Here is a 22,442-nt window from a genome sequence, read left to right on the forward strand (position 1 = left end):
TCATGGGACAAGGCAGACAGCAATGTAAGGAGCATGTTCTTTGAGTTCTTCAGTGCATTTTATACAATTCCACCTGATTTACTTTGTCAGAAACTTCAGAAGACTCAAAGACAACCTATCGAACAGACCACAGTTTGTTAGAATGAAGGGTCAGCAGTCTAATCAAGTAGTCAGCAGCACAGGAGCACCACAGGGAACAGTACTCTTACCATTCCTTTTTATGCTGCACATATCTGACTTCCAGTACCAAACAGAGTCCTGTCTTGCAGAAATTCTCAGATGACTCTGCTGTAGTTGAGTGCATCAGAGATAAGCAAGAAGCGTGAACCATTTTATGGAGTGGTGTGCAAACAATCATCTGTTCTGGAATGTCAACAAAACAACATAAATGATTGTAGATTTCAGAAGAAGCAGGAAAAAGTTGAATGAAAGCAGTTTTTCTGCCAATACTGACATGGATCTAGCTCCATTATCTGTCCCACTAATCCAGATCAGCTCCAATCGTCAGCAGTCTCTGCTAAAGAGAAGCTTCCCCACAGCCTGATGCTGCCATCATCCCCATCTTTCACCATGTGAATGGTTTATTAATATAATCTACAGTGTTATGGTTCCTCCACACAGCGCTTTCCATGTCAGTCATACAGTTCAGTCTACTTTCTAGCACCTGCTCCTACACATTTACTGAGTTTTCCTATAACAAACTGTCAACAATGTTATTCTTCTTACAACTCCTCCATAAAAGCTAGATTTGTGACTAATATTTGTCCTGGATTTTAAAGGAGTGGGGAATCCCTGCAGCTCTTCCAGAGTTTCCATGGGCACCTTAGTTACTCCTCTGAATAATCCCCCATTTGCCCAATGAGTATCTCACTGACCTCTGACACCTCTAAATTACAAAGACAGACTCGATTTACTGTTTTGACAACGTCTGAGGATTTTTTTTCTGAAAATAATTTTGAAACCATTGCATTTATTTACTAGCATGTGTCTCTGCTTGAAACATTTTGACTTCAAGCGAAAGCTGCATCTTATCTACCGGTAACCCTTTTATAGCTCTGGTTTAGTTGGTTGTTCTGGTGCAATTCAAGATGTGGCCAGAGAAAAAGTTTCTTTTCCGTTCTGCATCTGTCTGTGTGGTAGAAAAGGGGCTTTGACTGTTGGTCTGTGACCACAGACCAGTTATTTTACCATTAACTATGAGCATGAACAGGCTTGAAATATGTAAATTATAACAACGAACATTGACGTGCAGTTACCTTCTGCTTTCATGCACAAATGCTTCAGATGTTAAAATCAGTATATATTTAAACATAGGGGTAAAAAATACTAGATATAAAAGAGGAAATCTATGTCTCAAAAGTATATAAAAAAAGGATGTGCATTACATTACTTAAGCTTTAAGATTTTGTTTGTAAACAAGCAAACTCTGATGAATCACTTAAATGAGGCTTTAAAGGTAGAAAAATATGCATCTATGTGAGGACAGAGGGTGGATGTAGATGATGGTCGATTTTAAAAAGGGTTAAAACTATTTAGAGCATTTCAATAAAACCTTTTGAGATTTGCTAAAAAAATTAAGTCTTTGAAGTTCAAGCTGAGCATTAGAAGGAAAGTTTTTTTTTTCAGACTCTGTTCTATGGCTTAGGACAACAATGTCTTGTAATTTATATTATCATTTGCCACAAAGTTTTAAATAAGTTTCATATTGTTCCAGCAGGTGGCAGTGTTAATACATCAATAGCTAAAGGTATTTTAAGGATGACTAACTTGTTTATTTAAAAAACTAATCTTTTGTCTCATTCTCTCTGAAATACAATTAGGTCATTATTTCTATTACCAGAGCTCAGAATCCTGTTTAATTAGTAGAGCACAAAGCTTGCTTAGACTGGTGACCATGTTATGGCATGACATGAGTTGTGTAACCACTGGGTAACACCTGCAGAGGAACAGTGAAAAGACTAACATATTATGAAACATAGATTTATAGTAATTCCAAGATCTAGTGAACCTAAGTCAGAACAAATACTAAGCAGGTAAGCTCAGCTTCTGGGAGTGAAAGTCTACCTTTTTAAACCCGCAGTGAGGCAGCTTGTTGACTTACTGCTTCCTTTAGATTTTTTGTTTTTTAAATCCCTTTAACAAACCACCCAGCCAAGTTGGAGGTGAGAAGACCTTACATGGGTTTGCAGTTGTAGTTTATTTTAACCAGTTTCACCATGCAGAACAAAGCAGCATGGCATGGGATGAATGAATTTGTTTGCTTGGAAAGGTGAGTACCTAGAAGGCCTTAATAATTTAGTTCTTGTAACAGACGGTGCATCAGAGGGTGAACACTGCCAGCTATGAATGATGCGTGCTCAAAAGAACCTGAATGCCCATTAATCATATTGCTATGATATATCGAAACATTTTCTGCTTTTTTATGCGGATTACTTGATGTGTTCGGCTGTTACATGCTCCTTTACAAATATTGATGATTTCTGGAATTACGTTCGACTTATTGGTCTAATTTTGCACCCATGAGTAGCTAACTCTTCTTCATGTATTATGTAAGAGTGCTTAACTGAGGATGCCGATTTGACTTGCCTTACTACACATGCACCTGATAATGGCTGCCATAAGAAGTATAAAGAAATGACCACAGTAGGTGAACCCTGGCTCACCTGGCAGAGAGGGACCTCCCCACAGTTGGAAATACAGTGCAGGAAAAAAGGTTTTTAAATTTGAAATAAAGAGTTTTCCAACCTTACTAAATATAAAAAAAGCAACCTTAATCAAAGCAAGATTTCAGTTTCACTAGCCACACATGATTATTGATAGACCTGTACCGTAAAAAAAGTTCCTAGGATTTGCAAACCAAAATTACTTCCCGAGCCTATACCAACAGTATTGAAATTTCACAAAAGCGAAAGCACAGCAGACCTTCTCTTGAAGTTTTATTGCATCTGAGCAAAACTATCATCTATGGTAGAGTTCCAATGCTTAAACCACTGGTGACCTAAACTAACACAAATCCCTCTCTCCCAATTCCTTAAAACACATGTTGATGATCCTTAAACATTTTATGGGACAAAAGTTGAACTTTTTTCAAGAAGTTGTACGTGCCAATAAACCTGACATAAAACTAAGCAGCTTTTCAGAAAACATCATACAAACAGTCCTTCTTGGTAGTAGTAGTCTGAAGGTGTGCCATTGCTTTTTCACTTCGTAGACAATAAATACTTTAGATACTTCAACAAAAGTTGTGCTGGAATTTGATTCTTATGTTTTATGTTCAATTTGTGCAAACAAAATGCAAATCAATGTTTGATTTAGTTGTTGTTGTTTTTAAGCAGATATGCAGCCAAACTGATAATCCATCGATGAGTGCCCTTTCAACCTTTCTTCTTTTTTATTGGTGCAATTGACCTATGCTCTTCCACCTGCTATAAGGAAAAGAAAGAACAAAAACCAATTATACACCCTGCAAAGCGCACACACGCTCACATAGAGAGTCATATCTCATTACCATCCTCCTGATAGTGCAGCCAGTGGGTGTTGCAAAGGAGGAGGTGGAGTGAAAGAGAGCAAGAGAGTGAGCTTCAGAGAGAATAAGTGAGAGGGACGACAAGGACAAGCAGAGAACCAGAAGCTGGAATTAAAGACTCAGAAGAAAAGAGGAGCAGCGTGTGAGAACAGCAGCCTATAAGAAAATCAGCTTTAAGTAAATAGAGGAGGGGAGTTGGTGTGTACGTGGAGTGCTTCATTGCCTGTGGCTCTGTCTGTGATCCACGGTTCTCCTGAGGCCGTGGCAGCCATGGCGTCAGAGCCAAGCACCCAGTCCAGGGTGGTGTTCCAGGCGCCGGACAAGACTGAAGACCCTGCAAACCGTAAGCTGGGCAAACTGACAGTGAAGTACAACCGCAAGGACCTGCAGAGAAGGCTGGATATTGAGGAGTGGATCGATGGGCAGCTGCACCTGCTGTTTGACTGTGAGGTAGGGGGACAGAGCTCTCTCACTCTGACTGTCAACTCTTTTGCATTAATGGAAATGTGGGGGAAAACTGCTTAAAGGTTCCTGCTATGGGGATCCATCATGTGTGGCTCATGAAGTGGGTGAGAGGCAGGAAGCTGCTCTCCCTGACTGCAGCTTCTGGATCATCAGCAGTCATGTGTCATCAGCCTGACTGCAGGATTTTGCTGTATCCATTCTCTCAGGTCCCCTATCATAGTGATAAGATGCCCAGGAAGATTAATTAATAAATAATTACAAACATGTTTCAATCCTCATAAACTCTTTAATTACAAAATGTATTTGGACTCCACAGATCATTGTAAACATTTAAATTTAAACATATGAATATTTCAGTTTCTGCTATCTTAGAGCCAACATTTCTATTTTTTGTTCTTTTTATGCTTTACAGCTAATACAAAACTGACATTTAAATGATAAAATAAATATTTAATACAGAAAAATTATGCTAGGCCCTACACAGTCATAAGGACATATGGAAGGTTGCTGTCCTGATAATACAGCAGATGGCTTTAGCAGGATGGCATGCAAGACTTTTGCTAGAAAGGATTTCTGTTTAAAGAATTCTGTAAACATGGATAAAATAGAAGGTTAAGTGGAAGAAAAAGTGTTGTAGAAAGGCCCGCATGCAACAGGAACAACCAACAGAACCTACAAAGCATTGTGACGCAAAGGCAATTCAAGAGTTCAGGGACGATATGCAAGGTGTGGACTGCAGCTGAAGACAGTGCTTGAAGAGCTGAGTCACAGTTGTAACCAGGAAATGGCATGCAACTGCTGCATTCCTTTCACTACTCCCGAGCTCTTCACTCTTCAAAGTAAATTTTGCATTTTAAATTGGAATCAAGTTCCCAAAGCTTTCAAAGAAAACCTGCACAGGATTCAGAAACTTGAGGTCCAGTGTAAAGTTTCCACATCCAGGATTTTAGAAGCCATGGGACACTATTTTTAATTAATTCTAAATAATTGGACAGTAAAGTTGCCCCATTTAAACTTCATCTAACAAGTATGGTTCAGAGGATGATGAGAGCCACAAGAGAAAACAAGGCAGGTGACACCAAGTTCTGCTGTCAAACATCCCAGTCCTAAAACCAGCACTGTCACGTAATGACCAGTTCCATCCTGAAGAAGCCCTGATGAAATATTCGGTGCATAGATCATCAAATATGGACAAAATTGTTAGCAGGCTGACATTTCTGTGTAAAAAAAACAAAATCCTTTTTCCTTATCAGTCTAACATAATGTGGATTAGGAAAATACATCAAACAAATTGTAAGCGTAGGAATACAGGCATCGTAAAGCAAATCCTGTGCTGTGGGATACAATCCAATTATGTCAGAGGCTCCATATTGACTAGCTTGGTGTTCTGTGAGGGGAAACCATGGCAACAGATGTCTCATCGCCCACATGAGGCTGCTTGGCATAGTCAGAGTTAGGGTTGTCCTTTAAGCAGCATGAGCTTCCTGATGACGGTGGCGATCGGATGACAAGATCTCCCTCTTTTCCACCCGGAAAGGGTGGAATGAGTTTTTTTCCCCATTTTATTGTAAAGTCAAGCTAGTACAGAGTTTGTTGTAGATTGTCTGCAGCCATCTCTTTCTTTCCCACAAATAGCTCTCTAATGTTGCTGCAGAAGAGAATAAAAGTCTGAGTTTCTGGTTGACAACTAAAGTATAGGATGGTCTCTCTCTTATTTTCAGCACCGTTGCACATAAGATGCAAGATTGCATGAGGTTAGAAAAGGAATATATTTCATAGCATTGTTGTAAAAGTTAAATGTTAATGAGTTTGTAAGATTTGGCAATAACAACGCAAATATCCAGACCCGTGTCAGGAAAATACTGATCATAAATGTATTCTTTCTAAGAGTAATAATGAAATTCCAACCCAACAATAAATTATCTAACTTCCAAATGTTTTGCATGAGCTGCTTGTCAGTGGTCACTGGGTAGTGATAAATTTTGCATGGGGCTTGGGTAAAGGTTACTCTGTTGGTTCTCTGAGTCTTCCGCGTGGAAGCATTTACCATCAGTCCCCTGTGTTACCGCCTAAATTATTCATTTGCATTTCTAATTCATACAAGTGCTGCCCAGTCTGGAGGGGACCACTTCATAGGAACTTCACACCTTCTAAAAAGTTTTAAACTTCCTCCTTAAAGACGTTTGAACAGTAGCATAATGTTAGTGTAATACAATAAAATTCTCTTCATCTTCTTAGGATGTGGGCGAAGAAAGAGCAGAAAATAGCGGAAAGTAAAAGGGAAAAATGATAGACAGTTTTCAAAACATGCTGCCACTACAGTGATATTTTCATTCAGTACTTCTAATCCATGCTTCCTATGTATTTTCACAAACTGTCAATTGGGTTTAGGTCTATACTTTGAAGAAGCTTTCAAACACATAAATATGTTTGATTCTAAGCAATCCAGTGCAACACTGTTTGAGATGTTGACCAACCTGAAGATGAACTTAAAGTATTTTACAGCCTCTTAATTTTGCTCCAAAGTTTCTTTATACTTAGTGTCATTCAGCTTATCAGTTCTGTTCATCGTTCCTGTCTATAAGAGAAGAGACATCCCCACATCACAATGCAACTCCCAACATTAGTCAACATGAAAACAATAAATTTACAGCTTTCTATGGTGAATTTGGGAAATACACAGTTAATGGTTTCCCTATGAACATCTTCTTCAACCTGAAGAGGTAATTTTTAGTACTCCTCTAGAGTGACTATATTTCTAATAAATGCTGTCTTTGTCTGGCCTATTTAGGTTGATTGCCATAGATTTGTTGTATATTAGGAAGTTTTACATATTTTTAAACTAAGTAGTGCTCTTTACCATTCAAAGCTTGGGTAAACTTTATTTAATGTGAGTTCTGAAGGTCATATTTTAAAATAAGCTATATTTAGAGTTATCAGACTATAAATATAACTTAAAAAACATGCACACAAGTAAAAATCTTGTTGCATTTTCCAACTCTCATTGGTGAAAATGAAAACCAAATAGACTGAAGTTTATGCTTATAATGTTAAGAGCATTCAAGTTATCCAATTAAATCAATTTATCACCAAAAGTTTGCACAACTTTTATTCTACTAAACAGAAAATGAGAAATTGTAGTATCAATAGCTCTTTTAACTAGGTCCCCTTTGTCTCAGAGTAATTACTGGATATTTAGACACGTTGACAGGAACAGGAAAAGAACTGATAAGTTAAACATGCACCAGCAGTGTCTCACAACAGACTGATTTTCCAGCCCATGGTTTCCGTCATGATAACATAAACGCAAAAAAGTGTTTGTCATGTTAATGTTTTGTTGAGATGCTTTTGCAGGAGGGTGGTCCAGTGGATTTGGTTACCTAACATGTTAGGGAACTGTAGGAAGTTTAACTAAAACTGTTTTAAATTGTAACAGAGTTTCTTACTAAAATAAAACAGTAAGAGCAGCGGGACTGTTTCGTTTTAGGGTAGCAGGAAATTACATCCAAAAATAAAAAATATTTATGTGACATTTATATTAAATATATAATGAATGCTTGTGTATTTGAGGTGCTATGAAGCACTGATATTAGGGTCTATTTGACATGTGTCAGTTTAAAATATTCTATAGTCGATTTAGCAGAAGTAAAGTCAAAGTGTTCAATAGTTAATTATATAATCACAGCTGGTTTTTAGATTAAATAAATTCAAGGTCTCAATAATAGTGTTTTTTTAAGTTTTACATTTTTTTTATTTTAGCAATTAAGGAAAAATGAAAACATAATTCTAAATAATATGAATTATTTATACATTGAAACTATTTAATGATTTGTTTTTTTTTTTACATATTTATTCAAATGATTGCAGACTAATATCTATTCTTCAAACTATTAACATTAACTGGATTCTTAGTTCTATCCCTGGCACTTTGTTTTGGCCCGTTTCTTTCATAGCAAAGCTCAGTGTTAGACTGTAATGATTATTGCTCTTAATTTGGGTGAAATTTAGGATTTTATCATTTTCCATGATACCTGTATATTAAAAATTGTGGGAATTACTTGGTTTCAGAGAGAAACTATATGAAAAAAAGAAATATGTGCATCAGTTTAGAAGAAATTTATTCAATTATAATACAAAAGCCTTAAATCCAACACAACGCTAAGACACAGATAAATAATCTGCTAACTGCGCTTTTTCACCAACACCATAAATATTCAAAAGGTTTCTGAATTTTAACTGCTTATCTAAAAATAAAAAACTGCTGCCCTCCAAGACTTGCTTTGATATTTGTGATTTATCGCAGTGATGCCAGTAGCTCTAAGATCAGTTTTTTCAAATGTAGAAAATGCTACAGAGACGTCTATGCCTGGTGGTCTCATTAAAATACAACATTCCTCCAATTAAGACTCCCAACAAAGTGAAAACCAGTGACTGTATGAAACCTTGTAGGTTTAGCTAGTTAGAGGAAAAGAATTGCAATTAGATATTTAGTGATGCTTTGCATAGATTGGTTGTCTGAAACACATTATGGTGAAAAAAAATCTAATAAAATCACTTGACTACTTTATGCAGTTTTACAACTTAAGCTGCCAGATTTATCCTTATTCATACTTTATTTGTTGTTAATAGGAAACAATTGAGCATATAAGTGTGCATGCAGTAGCATAAAGCATGATCCAAAAGTTCACTCATAGATTCCTTTTACAGAGTTCAGCAGAATCAGAGAAAGTCCAAACCTGCAGTACATATCAATTAAAGGCACCACAGGGGACTCTGGTGAGGGCCCATCTATTTCACCACTCAGCACTTCCTCATTGATTACCTTCCTTCCTTTGGTTGAGAGCTGTGCAAGCCCAACTGGTTTTAGCCAAGAAATTCCTCATCCGGAAAACATTCCCTCTAAAATGAGGCCACGCTTGTCAAATGTGAGCATGCTCCTGCTGACTCCAGATATCAGTCTATGAACTGTGCTGATTGCAGTCCCCAGTCTCTCTGAGGGTGGAGAGGGGGATTATTAAAAGCTGGTTATACAGATTAATTGCTTTGCTGTTTGCTTTAGCTGAGAAAAGGAACATCAAGTTAGAATTAATGGCTATAACTTCAATATCTTGGCCACTCTTGGTTAATTATTAGTAAAATATTGCTAATTATTATTCTGGGGAGTGGAGGCCTAGTGGTTAGGACATAGAGCTTGGAATTGTGAGGTTCTAAGTTTGAGCCCCACTCCCACAGACTCCCATTCAGAGACAGACTGTGCCTCTGAGCAAGACCCTTAACCCCATACTGTTCTCTGTGCAGCCCATGATGGCAGCCCACTGCTCCCCAAGGGGATGGGTTAAATACAGAGGTAAATTTCTCAAATATGAGATCAATAAAGTTCAATTATTATTATTAAAATCAGATTTAAAATGGGTTATCAATGGATAAAACATTAAAATAGCTTAATCTTTGGATGTAGCTCAATTCAAATGTTCACAACAGATTTTTTTTTATTTGTGGTTTAAAAAAAAAATGAATACAAATAATTCATAATTTCCCTTCAGCTTCACAGTTATGTACTCCTTTTGTTGGTCTGTCACATCAAATTTGGAAAAATATTTGATGTTGCGTGGAGGGTCAGGAACAGGTTTGCTGATAATGTGTGGCAAACCAACTAAGGATTAATATGGAGCTCAATAGATGGAAATAATCTCCCTGTAATGGTTGAACCACATAGTAAACGGTAATCCATCCATGAAAACTGTAGCTGCCTTATGTAAACAAAGGCCTACTAGAGCCCTTCAAACCCAAGGCTCATGCTGCTCACTGAACTATCATTTTACGAGAAATAAACCTTTTTACTTTACAACTATAGTTTAAACTCTGAAAGCAGCTCCCTTTCACCTGGGACAATCTGTAACAAAAGGGTTGTAAAATTTAAATGGAATCATGCTTTTAGGTTATGAATGATTTAAAAAGTACAACAGAAAAACATCTGAACACTGTTATAGTGAAAATACTTAAATGAGCTTCTATATCCCTAACAGGAGGAGGAGATTCCAGAGATAGAAATTGACATAGATGAACTTCTAGAACTGCCCGATGAAGGACAAAGAACTCGTCTTCAGGTGAGCACATTTCTATGCACAGATAATAAATGTTTTTAAACCAACAAGGTTTAAACATGATTTTCTCCCCACAAATTATTCAATAAAGCATCAAGTCACTCCAGTTTCTTCATTTTATGCTTCTCAGTAAAGCCAGGTCTGCAAAGTCCAATCCGCCAATTCATTTTACAGGATCTCTAGGTGCTTTTGATGTCTGTTATAAACAAATTAATACTGTGTAAAAAAAAAAAAGAAGCAGCTCAAAGTTTTTTTCTTTTTTGGTAAACGCATCTTTTCCTGGCGGTTTTTGACATCCTGTACGATGCTTCTGGTTTCCAAGCTGTTGGGCAGATTTGCATCTCAAAAGCCAGAGAATGCAACATTTCCTGGTTGCATGTTATTCTTTACGGAATTAAATGTAGAAACAGAGATTCATTTGGAGATATTCAGGTTTAAGAGTTGATTGTAGCCATTTCTGCGTATACAATTTGAACAACAAAGATTTAAGGTAAATCTGTGTTGTTTGGCCTAACCCAATTTGGTGCTTGAATCCAGTTTAAAGTCACACTAAATGTTCATGGCATGCTTAACAATTTATCTGAAAAAGCATTTCTGCTTTCTTCCAAAGCAATAGATGCATTCTAGCTGGGAACTAATATTGAACAATTTCATTAATTAATTACTTTCAACATATTAACCTGTGTTTGTTAAAATGAATCAGGTTATTAATCTGTATTTGTCAGTATTTTTCCCTTTTTTTGTTCAAGCAAAAACTAATTTATTTAAATTTGACATGATCTGCACCTGCAGACCATTTCCAGAGGAATGTGGGCTACTGATAATACTTTCCTTTAAAGGATAAAATCTCTGCCGAACAAATAAATATCAACAATCATCTTCCTCCATTGTAGATTTATATGTATACAAAATATTCTCTATATAAGCCCATCTGGCCTTGGTTAAGCTTAGTTTTTCATGGGTGCCCTTTGCCCTCCTTCTCAAATTTTTGTAGCCTCCCTGTTGAAAGGACACAAAAGTTAATATCAGAACCAGAACCAGGCTCACACTGTGCCTGGTTCTGCTGGAGGTTTCTTCCTGTTAAAAGGGAGTTTTTCTCTCCACTGTCGCTACAAGCATGCTTGCAGTCAGTGAGTCGATGCAATCAACTGGTTTTCCTTAGATTGAAAACTTTGAACCAATCTGACTGTATGATCTGTTTGGATCGTCTCTGTAAAGGGCCTTGAGATGACATGTGTTGTGAATTGGTGCTATATAAATAAGCTGAAATTAATTTTATTAATTTTATATTTCTTCTCTTATCAGGAGCTATTGCAAGAATGCGGAAAGCCAAAAGAGGTAAAGTGACATAATCTCCACTTCCACTTTAAAAAGCAGCATATTCTAAAAATTGAAAAATGTATTTATTAGGATATTTTCTCTATGTAAAACTGATATAGAGAATAAAAATGTGCCCTCTCAAACTTCTCCACAGGATTTTATCAACGCGCTGCTCTACAGGATAAAAGGCCTAAGGAAAATGTCAGGCCCCTTGAAGAAATAATTATAGGTCAAGTTAAGAATCAAGATGGGGAGCGTCTTCTTCCCGAAGGGTTAACTGTTTGAATGCCTGTAAGAGAGAATGACACATCAGTGAGAGCTTACCTGTCTCCCTCCCCCCAGACTGGATTTTTGTTTTTCCCAATTTATGGACTCTTCTAAGATTTAAACTCCTTTTACAGTATATATAATGTAAAAGAGATAAAACTGACACTATTACCTAGATGGACTCTTTTCATGTGTGTGTAGGAGTTAAAAGCGTACATTTTCAGTTTCTTTTTTTATGTAAATAGACATTTTGTTCAGGTAACAATGTTGTTGGAATAAAATGGAAGCTTTTCAAATTAAGGCTGTTTGTGCGAATAATTAGATCCAGAGCAAAGTGATGAACCAGTGTGTTTTATTAGGCATTGATTATGCACCAACATGTTCAACTTGAATAAATCATGGTATCGAAAAAAAATGGTTTATTTACTACTTGAATTAAATAAGTTAAAAAGAAATGTAATACATTTTTTTTTCAGTGAATTCTGGTATTTGTTTCAGTTAACTTTGAATTTGGCTTAAAGCAAATGAGAAACCAAAATTCAGTTTTAGACGAGAAGTTTTTAACACTGGAATGTATAGTAACTAACAGGTAAATCCATGCCAGTGCTGAGATGTAAAGAAATCCCAGTGGGATTTAAAGCAGCCTTCAGCTAATTAGTATCATGTTTGGTTTCAATCATCTTCAAGAAAAACACCCAGGAGTTGTCTATATAATATGAGGTCAACTAGTTTTACAAGCGAATGAGGTCTAGTGAAAGCAGTAATAAAACCACTGACTGTGACCAGCCACCTCTGTACTTCCCTCAGCACTTTACTTTATTCTACCACTTTCTCCTTCTACTACTTTCAATTATAATGCTAGGATACAGACCTTAATTAACAGAAAGCCATTTGCTTTAATCAATTCTAATCAACATCAATAAAATGCTTGAAATATTTCACACCGCTGCACAAAATTACAGGTTTACTTTTTGAACTGAATTAATAAAAATAGTTATATTTAAAAAAAAATTCACAGCCAAGTTACATACACAAAACGTACAGCTTCAATGAAACCTTAATGCTACCAAACCCTGTTTTCATCCTGCCAGGTGGTTCAGCGTCTGGATCCGACTGGAAGACCAGCCGCCACTGTTGTTTTCTGACATTAATTTTTCAACAGAGTGATGGAAACAACAGAAGCGTTGACAGGTCAGGTCTAGAAGTAAACACACTGAAATCAGCCACAGGATGTTCCATTTAGCAAGCAGCCATTAAACCCATTCACTTCCTCTCTGTGGCGATGCATGACTTCACCAGAAATGCAAACATGGCCATCGTTAATGGAGGAAGCCCCCAGGGAGTGATGATGGCTTCCCCTTCTGTTAGCTATCCAATAATGGATGCTAAAAAAACGGTCCTCTCACTGTCCTACATGGGGGTCTTTTCACTGAAAGCTCCATTACAGTCATTTGTATGATTCTGACTCATAAAGTCTTTCTATATGGCCAAACAGTCATGGAGCACAGACTGATATTTCTCTCAGATACATTCCATTAGTTTTAGAAAAAATAATTACAAAGCAGATGATTTTGCTTCACTTAGCATACAAAAAATGAATAAAAAACAGAAAGTTAAGATATTTTGTCAGAAACACAGCTAAATATTAAAGGAAACAAATGCCACAATGATTCTTTTGGGCTCACTTGTTTTTTGCTTCTTCTGTGATCTTTTTGCTGCCTGCTGTAAAGCGTTAAAAATACTCCGATAGTGACCTGTGCAAAGTACACTCCAGAGAAGGCTTTGTTCTCATGAAAACGTATAACAGCTTTAAACAGACCTGACACTTCTTTTTTCTCCCCCTGATGGTTCTAAGATGTTCTTAATTTAAAATCTTCAACCTTTTTTAAAAGATGAGTTTCAGATATAGAACTTTTTGCTTTGCAGTTATTTAAAGCCTGCGTCTATTTTTAGTCTAATGGCTGCTAAGAGCCTTACAAAGTATTTTTTTAATCTCTTTAATTTATTTATTTTTTTGCCACTTTGTCTCAAATTGAATCAATCTCCTTTAACCTTTTCACATTTTGTCACAATTGCAAATCTTGATAATATATTTTCATGTATCAAACCAACACCAATCATTAAATTATTAAGTGGAAGTTAAAAAAAAACATACTTTCATACATTTTTAACAGATAAACTGAATTGTGTTGCATCCATTTTTTTTCTTTTTCAGTTTTTATACAACATACCCTAAAATAAAGTTCAACCGCATGAAGTTACTGAATCACTAAATTAAACCCACGGTACACAGTTTGAGTTTGGTATAAATGCAGCTGTTTGTTTAGACCTCTGAGGTATGTTAGAGAACATTGGTGAACAAACAGCCTCATAAACACAGAAGGCAGGCCAGGGAGAAAGTAAGGAGGTTAACACAGATTAAGATTAGAAAATAGAAACCTAAAGTTGTGGCATCTCTGGAAGTTTCTCTTAGGGACTCGAGAGGAGCTGCAGAATTCCACAGCTCAGGTGGTAGAATCCATTCCCCCCCCAACTGAGTGGTGTAAACAACCAATCTGGACTTTCTGGCAGAGATGAAAAACAATAAACAGAAAAACCCAACAGAAGACTGATTGGTACCTAGATATAACCCTTATGGTGGACACAGGAAATATGTGAAAAAGTACTTTTGTCAAACGAAAAATTAACTATTTAAGATTATATAAAAGCCCCTCTAAGGTGGAAACTGAGAACTCCTGTCACATCAGCACGATGAGCCATGGCGCCAGCATCACAGTGCAGGGATGCTTTTATCAGCAAGCATGACAACTGAGAGAAAGAGAGATGGAGCGTAACAGAGGGCCATCTTGGAGGAAAATATAAGAGTTATTTGTGGAGAATCACCTTCACACAAACCTAAAAGCTAAAACGGAATAGTTTAGATCAAAACCAATCAGAGATGCTCCCCATCCAATCCGATTGGGTTTTTTAATTGAAAGAATTATTGGAAAAATATTGATGTATTTATGGATGTGAGGGATATTCCTCAAAATATCTGCAGCTTTATTCTGCAGAAGAAGGTGATTTTATGTAGTGCTGACAACTGGGAGCTGAATACAAATGATTGTAACAAAGGATCCAAACATTATAGTCCTTTTTTTCCACTGCTACTGTGTTTATGACATAATAGCCCAATAAATACAAGTTTTTAGTTGCCCCATAAAATGCATGAACACATCAGACAGCATTTATTAATACTTATGCCAGGCACTGGAAGATAACGTGCTACGATGTTTACTGCAGTGTTTTCTTTTTCTGTTAAGGGTAACTACTGTACACCCCATGAAGCTAAATAGTAAGCCCTACAATCATTAGAGGTCAGCTTAATAAGACAAACGTCTTTAGTATCATGTCTTCTTCTTCTTCTTCGGAGCGGTGTAGCTACTGGTGTGATGCTCCTTCCTGTCGTATTTATCATGGCCTTCCCTGAGGAGATAATAGAGAGCAGATTGATAATTAATCACAGTAAATTCTTTATATTCATGCTGCTTAGCAGTATGGTGGCAAGCTGCGCAGGATTTATCTGGGTCAGGATATGAATTCCAAATCATTTTCCCTGAGGGCAAAGTGAAGATTTTCCAAGCAAGGCTCCGCTTTGAGTCATACACTAGAATCTGCGGAGTATTTATGATGATTAATGGATCTTATCCTACCGAAAGCAGCGGCTGCAGTACAGGTCTCCATCACAAGTGTGGCAACGGAGGGTGGCGTCACGGTTGCAGATGCAGCACCACGGAAGTTCCTCGTCGTCGCTGTCTGAAGGCTGATGTACGGCAGCGGCTGGAGGAGTCTTGCTCTTCTGTGAGGGGGTCTTTAAAACATAACAAAAGTGGCTTAAATTCTAGACGAATAAACAAGCAAAAACAATCGATTTGGTTGTTGGGTCTTATCTCATACTGTTTTTTTAGAGGTTTTCTTTTTCTCTCTGTTCTTGGGTCCGCTTTGTTCTATAGGGATGTTGTATCCGCTGGCTTCATCGAGTGCAGCTTCCTCTGAGAGCTGGAACGAACAAAATCCAAAACATGTCTGTATTTTAAATCACAAAGTATTATTAAAATGGCCAAACAGCAGCCTCTTGTGGCCATCATGGCAGTTCTAACTACTAAACAACAGCTTTGGTTTGGTGGGGGATGTAGAGTACCATGCCTTACCTGTTTCAGGACTCTCCTCACAGCTTCTTCCTCTGTTTCTTCTTCACTATCAGGTTGTTTGAAGTCGTCAGCTGTTACTAAACACGAAGCAGAAAAAGGTGGGGTTATCTTTAACAAGCATACCAACACTTTTCTCATATCTATAGAGATAGTGCTGTATTGTCTTACTTTGTTCTTTGAAATTCTGCCATAAAACAGGGATAAAGGATAAGATTACAGCGCCCTTAGCTCCAGTTACCTTTATCTGGGTCCTGCCCCTTCAACTGTGCCAGCCTCTTGGCCATGTGGAGGATCTGATCCTGGGAGTGGTGCTCCTTCCTCAGCTCCTTCATGGCCTCTTCAAGCAGACGGTCCTTTTCTGCTTCCAGCTTCCTGATCCCTCCTTGGTTGTCTTCCAAGTTTTCATCTGAAGCTGCACCCTCCCCTTTGTTCAGATCATTCATATCTACACCTTCAAACGGGAAAAGTACAAAAGGCTGTTGTTTTATTAAGGGAATTACGACAACTTGATCAGACTCTGTAAAACTGTTATATAACCATATTATTACGGAAAGGCTGTCAGACATTTACAAACACTCAGTTAGCATAAATTGGGTGTCCCGCTTGAAACTCCAATGAGTGTAAAATACAAGAATTAAATGCAAAAAAATAAATAAATAAATAAATAAATAAATAAAGGTTCATGTGGCAAATACAGATGTAATTCTTCTATTTCGATAAATATCAATGGGCAAATTGTGGAACAAATGGGACATAATCCTGGCGGGATATAAGACTCCTGGTTTTCTTAAAAATAACAAAATAGGACATTTAATTTGGTAGATTTCTTGGCACTAACCTGATACCAGAGATGGCAAAAGTACTCACTTTACATACTTGAGTAAAAGTACAGATACTTGTGTTGAAAAATACTCTGGTAAAAGTGGAAGTACTGATTAAACTTCTTTACTCAAGTAAAAGTAACAAAGTACAGGCTTGTAAATTTACTTAAAGTATAAAAGTAAAAGTAGAAACCACTTTTTTCATGCCGTTGCCTACATTTTAAATGGATGTCTGCCAATAGGACTAGATCTCCGTTGTGTTCATTTTCAATCATCTCGTTGTCCATACTAGTACCGCCACCAAGCTGCAATAATTTGCCGCGAATGAATACCGCCGAATCTGTCGATTCATCTTGTAGTGGTGCATCAAATGCAACGTAGATTCCCATCCAATTAGATTGAATTTGGTATTGATGACGTGAAAAATAATAACGGTAACTCCATTGAAATGATTCAAAACTAAAGTAACGAGCCAATTTTTAAAAATGTAAGGAGTAGAAAGTACAGATATTTGTGTAAAAATGTAAGGAGTAGAAGTAAAAAGTCGCCATATAAATAAGTAGTAAAGTAAAGTAAAAATATCAGAAAAATCTACTTGAGTACAGTAACGAAGTATTTGAACTTTGTTACTTCCCATCTCTGCCTGATACCAGGTTAGTGCCAAGGTATCATTCAGGTATGACTCACATATTTTCCATATGGTTGAAGTTGGCGCAATTCCAGTAGTTAATATTTACCTTCTCAATTCATTGCAACAACAAAAAAAGGAACGTTGCCTGTTTTGGATCATTGCTTTGTACAAAAAGACTTTTTTTTAATTTATACCATTTAGTTGTTGGTTTATGGTCCTCCTACTTCAATATTCTGTATTCTGTGAAAACCATTAAAGCTACTGCCAGTTCTAATGGCCTCTATTTGTTGTTGTTTTTTAAACTTGCTAATATACATTTATCCTTATATATAAATAGGAAAAAAATGGCTTCAATGTATTATTAAAAGCTCAAAATAAATATGATGTTCTGCTTAAAGGTATTGTGGAGGATTTTCTAGAATCTTTTAAAAGACCCGCCCTCTCAACTTAAAAAAAAAAATGTGTGTGAGAGACAGCACGCAGGAGCCCATTTCTCCTTGTGTACACTCTGCTTAAAAGTTGCTGGACTCATAGCTCATACAAGCTTGCTGTGCCCGAACGTCCACCCTAACCCCCAAATCTCTAAAACACTATATAGAGCAGGGACTTAAGAGTGAACTCAGTCACTCTAAACTCAACTTACTGTTCGGACAGATGATCACTTCCCCGTTGGTTCACTGCGTGGTACCTGCACCACCTTTCTTATTAGTCGCCGCTGTCGGGTGTCGACAGTCTATGGCGACAGCAGGCCGCTGTGATAGCAAATCCCATAGTGCTTTGCAAGAAAAGCTCTCCACACAGACTTTACGAGATAAATCTACCACTTCTGACACCTTTCTTTTCTTCTAATACACTTCGTAGAGACTTTTTCCTCTTACAACCCTCTGCCTTTTTTAAAGAACCGCGATGAGAAAGGTGAGCTTCAATGATTGCCTGAAACCGTAGCTCACCACATATATATGCCTGAAAGTGCGCATGCGCAGAAAAAGAGCTAACAGGACGAGCATGTAGGACGGCCTTACATAAAAATATTACAAGAATGAATGATATTTAGGAGGACCACTTATTTAGACGATCCATCCAGAGATAAAAGATTGTCCTCTATACCTTTAATAATGATGACAGTCAACATCTAACCGAAACTTTACATATAAATGTATTGAGACGAATAATTATTTACCATCTTCTGGGCTTGATAGTTGGTCATCAATGGCAGCTTCTTCTGCCATCTGAGTAATCAAATCATTAGCTTTTTCAGTCTGAGTCCTGGTGTCAGGGGGCTGGTGTACCTGTATGTGTGGTCACATAAGCACACCCTGAATATTTTCTTCTCTTAACCAGGCATATATTTGAATCTAACTCATAATAAGGAGAGGAACTCACTGGTCGAGGGGCTTGTGATGGAGGTGGCTGACCCCGCAGAGCTGCCAGGCGATCCTCCATCTCTTCTGCAGAAGGCACTGGTTGGCTGGGAGCTTTCAGCGCAGCAAGACGTGACTCTATCTCTTTCTCAGAAGGGATAGACTCTAAAAAGATTTTAAAAAGTTGTACGAGAATACAGGCGTCAGTAAAGGTTTCCTATAAGAGAGAAAATATGGTAGTGCTGTGCACAGACTGGTTTTAGATCTCTGAGAATATCAAATGTTTTAAAACTAAGATCCTGTTTTACAATATAAAGAAGATTAAAAGAGAAAAATGAGGCCCCAGCGCAGAAAGGCTTAGATTTATATCAGGTTTGCACTATTCACAAGTAGCAATGACATTGGATATGTTGTATTAATTTTCTGATGTATGGATGGATTTATAAAGCAATTTATTATTCATAGCGACCAGAATATTTTCCTTTTCTTTTTTGCTTGTTCAGCCACCTAACGATGATCTATGAATAATGCAGGTACAAGGAAGGTGACACAAATTACATGATCATCTGATGAATAGACCCTATTTTGGTCCTGCGTTGATTTTTAGCAGGACCAATTAATTTGAGTACAACTCCAGTTTATTATGCCAATCAAAAAAAATAATAATAATAATTGCAATGTACTTTACAAGAAGCTGAGATCCAGGTCATGCACAGAAATATGAACTGGATGAGAAACATCAAGTCTGAACCAAAAAGCAGTCAAAACCCAAACAAAAGTCTGAAAGAAATTTTGCAAAAATAAAGACCAAGAGAGTCTGAACTACTGTCAAAAGATTTTTCATTAGATACTTTTTGAGTTGTTTCTATTTATATTTATCTTTTTACCCCTATTCTCTAACAGAACAACACTTTCTCTGTCTTAACTAATAAAGGCAGACAACATATCAGATTCTCTCAATAAAAAACAAAAATCTAAATATTTCTTGAAGAATGTAGCTCAACTCTTAACAATTGATTATAAACCATCAGAAAACAATCATTCCCTGCATGTGAGGAGTTCTCCCTGGTTGCCAGGTCCTTTCCATGTCTTATGAAGAAGAACCCTGAAATGTTTGTCTGGAAAGGCTTTAAAAGCCGCCGACATCAGCATGTTTAAGTTAAAAAGCTTCTAAAGCTTTAGGAGATTAGCGGCCATGTTGGGATGAGGGAAAAATGAAGAGCAGTAATGACATTCTGATTTTGTTAAATTGCCTGCGATGATATCTAGCAGAGTTAAATATTATAGCATGAAATACCATAGCTGCATGTTTTCTAATATTTTCCAGCCCTATGAAAAATATTTACATTTGCATTAAAACTAATAAAAACAAACAGTTGATTGTGTTACTTTATAAGGATCAGAGAGGCATTAAAAGATCTAATAATCTGTGCAACAAGCAGGTCAGCCAATAATCGTAATTTAAGAATACCCGGTTTCCTTCTAAGGTTTGCTAATATCTGCATTAACTAGATAACAGTTCTGGTATATTTTTTAGCAGCACTAAAAAATGTATTGTTTTTCAGCTGAAAGTAAATACAAAAAGTAGATTATTTAATTTTATATACTTTCTTATTAATCCCATCCCATTTCGGTATAGAAAAAAACTATGACACTGTGAGAATCCCCAATGGCCTGTAAATAAATACTTTAAACATCTGCTTTGGTTAAGATGTTAGGTGCTAAAAAACTGGTTTATTACTCGGTTTAGTGTCTTCTTTTAGCTTTTGAAGCTTATCAGCAATAGCCTGGTCTTCTTTGCTAAGCCCTTTGGTTGGTAGATGGACCAATTTGCCATTTCTACTCCCTCCATGAACACCAGCCTGTGTGGATTGAGCTTGCTGTTTTGCTTCAAGCGCAGCAACTCGTCTGAAAAAAAAAAAAAAGGAGAAAGGAAAGAATTTTAAAAGTTATGAAATACTACTGAAAATTATATTTTCTTTACAAATTCTATACAAACTTTTTGTAGTTTTCTGGAGGGGACCATCTTCCAGCATTGTTTGAAGGTTCCCCTCTAATAATAATGAGAGAGAGAGATTAGCTTATAAAAGAATGCATTGAGAATATTTTACATATGTAGAAAATGTTGGAGGAGTTTACTTTGTGAGATGACCATGACACTGCCTGCAGACCTTCTGCTGGGTGTTACCATGGCGAGGCACCACAGCACTGAAGGTCAAACAGCTGGAGCAGAAGGAGCGTCCGCAGCTCTTACAGCCCAGCTAAGGGGACAATTTTACAGAAATTACACTTCCTATGTTACCAAAACACTTAAATAATTATGGGTATTGTTATATTAACCATTCTTGAGTTTCTGGTCTATTTTTTAATCATTCGTATACTTATTTCTATATTTATAGAAATATGTATTTATTTTTGTACTCGCTCTGCTGATGAAAAAGGAGGAATTTGATCAGGCTGCTTATTCTCAAGTGAAATGAAAAGTTTCACAGACAATTTAACTGGGGTTTTAACATGCATATTTCAACCTGAAAAACTCACACAAAAAAAAAAGACAATTAGGAGATATTTATTGATACAATTACTGGTCTTTGGAGCTCAGACTTTGGCAGAGAACATAGCACTTAATTGTGATAGATATGCATGAACAGGAGCAAAGAATAGGGCTGTTTCCTCCCCAGGCCTAAAACTGGTGGTGGAGTGGATATAGATGAAGTTGGTCAGTCTATAGACTGCTGTTTGCGAGACTGTATGCTGAGCTTCATGGGGAGATCCAGTGGATTGCGTGAGCTGATACTAGAGCTATACTCAGGGACCTGGAAGATGCAAGTCCAGCTTGGATAACACAGGTTGAGAGAACTTGTCCATAATGAGCAAGCATGCAGCAACAGTGGAGAGGAAAAACTCCCCATTGGGAAGTAACCTCTGGCAGAACCAGGCTCAACATGGCGGTCTTCTGCCAGACCAGCTAAGATGAGACAGGGAACGCAGTAAGAGTCTGGGAGGAATGAGACTCTGGTGAAGCTTTAGCTGCGATGGTGGAGGAGAGGCTGGAGGTGGGTTGAAATGGTGTCATCTGAATGAAGTCACAGCGCATTTGGACACCGATTGGCTTTCGTGGAGGTGTGGTTCAAAGCTGATGGGCAGTTTCGCAGGTGGATATAGGAGAGCGATTCGTTTCTTAAGTTAAACTTCCACCTACCTTTTAAAACATTACCATTTTAACTCATTCTAGTTCATATGTATTCAATTTCATTGTCTGTTATGGAAATCCAGCACATTTTCAGCATTGATTATTTTAATCAATTAAAAATATTTCTTACTCCAATCTAAATTGCCAAATTGGCCTATGTTTTCTATATTTTTAACTGAGTCATATATTGTGTGACATAGCAAAATAATGTCAAAGTCGGATAGCATCGAATTTTACTACTTTTATTCCCTTTAAATATAATAACACACATTAGGCGGAATTTAATTGGCCAAACTGGCACTAGATGAATACAAAAATTAGAATCTGCGTGGTTTTTGTTATTATCCCAAACACTGAAGGTAGCCTACCTCCTTTTTGAAGAGGCTGAACTTTGATGCACAGCCGTAACAACGACTCTCCATGGCGTCACCTCCTTAGTAACGCCGTACAGTTACAGATACCTTCCTAGCTGACAAACGTGTAAGGTCTTACAACTACAGCAGAAATGAAACAGTAAAAAGAGCTATGCATTAAGGGTAAGTCAACGCTGTCATTATCAAAACA

The 22,442-nt window shown here is 37.2% G+C and overlaps 2 protein-coding genes across 2 annotated transcripts; one reads left to right on the plus strand and one right to left on the minus strand.

Moving 5' to 3' along the window:
* The first annotated feature begins 3,568 nt into the window (after positions 1-3,568).
* On the plus strand, positions 3,569-13,288 carry LOC107094387 (protein phosphatase 1 regulatory subunit 14B-like). Its single transcript, XM_015389954.1, has 4 exons — positions 3,569-3,976; positions 10,018-10,098; positions 11,401-11,433; positions 11,570-13,288. The coding sequence occupies exons 1-4, from the start codon at positions 3,797-3,799 to the stop codon at positions 11,636-11,638; spliced, it is 363 nt and encodes a 120-aa protein (XP_015245440.1). The 5' UTR covers positions 3,569-3,796; the 3' UTR covers positions 11,639-13,288.
* Positions 13,289-13,314: 26 nt separating this feature from the next.
* zfyve19 (zinc finger, FYVE domain containing 19) lies at positions 13,315-22,438 on the minus strand. The gene is made up of 11 exons (XM_015389953.1): positions 22,247-22,438; positions 20,825-20,946; positions 20,685-20,738; positions 20,427-20,593; positions 18,708-18,850; positions 18,505-18,613; positions 16,111-16,323; positions 15,873-15,949; positions 15,619-15,720; positions 15,375-15,532; positions 13,315-15,147 (listed from the first exon to the last, which is right to left on the minus strand). The coding sequence occupies exons 1-11, from the start codon at positions 22,298-22,300 to the stop codon at positions 15,069-15,071; spliced, it is 1,278 nt and encodes a 425-aa protein (XP_015245439.1). The 5' UTR covers positions 22,301-22,438; the 3' UTR covers positions 13,315-15,068.
* Between the last annotated feature and the right edge of the window lie 4 nt (positions 22,439-22,442).

Source organism: Cyprinodon variegatus, unplaced genomic scaffold, assembly GCF_000732505.1.
Source record: "Cyprinodon variegatus isolate N-32 unplaced genomic scaffold, C_variegatus-1.0 Scaffold480, whole genome shotgun sequence".
Taxonomy (NCBI): domain Eukaryota; kingdom Metazoa; phylum Chordata; class Actinopteri; order Cyprinodontiformes; family Cyprinodontidae; genus Cyprinodon; species Cyprinodon variegatus.

Bases quoted from the DNA above. Each gene is read 5' to 3' on its own strand.
- LOC107094387 (XM_015389954.1), top strand. From the start codon at position 3,797: ATGGCGTCAGAGCCAAGCACCCAGTCCAGGGTGGTGTTCCAGGCGCCG. The intron at 3,977-10,017 runs GTAGGGGGACAG...TATCCCTAACAG, and splicing joins ACCTGCTGTTTGACTGTGAG to GAGGAGGAGATTCCAGAGAT. The intron at 10,099-11,400 runs GTGAGCACATTT...TTCTCTTATCAG, and splicing joins GACAAAGAACTCGTCTTCAG to GAGCTATTGCAAGAATGCGG.
- zfyve19 (XM_015389953.1), bottom strand. From the start codon at position 22,300: ATGGAGAGTCGTTGTTACGGCTGTGCATCAAAGTTCAGCCTCTTCAAA. The intron at 18,614-18,707 runs GTGAGTTCCTCT...CCACACATACAG, and splicing joins CATCACAAGCCCCTCGACCA to GTACACCAGCCCCCTGACAC. The intron at 16,324-18,504 runs GTAAATAATTAT...TCCCGTTTGAAG, and splicing joins ACTATCAAGCCCAGAAGATG to GTGTAGATATGAATGATCTG.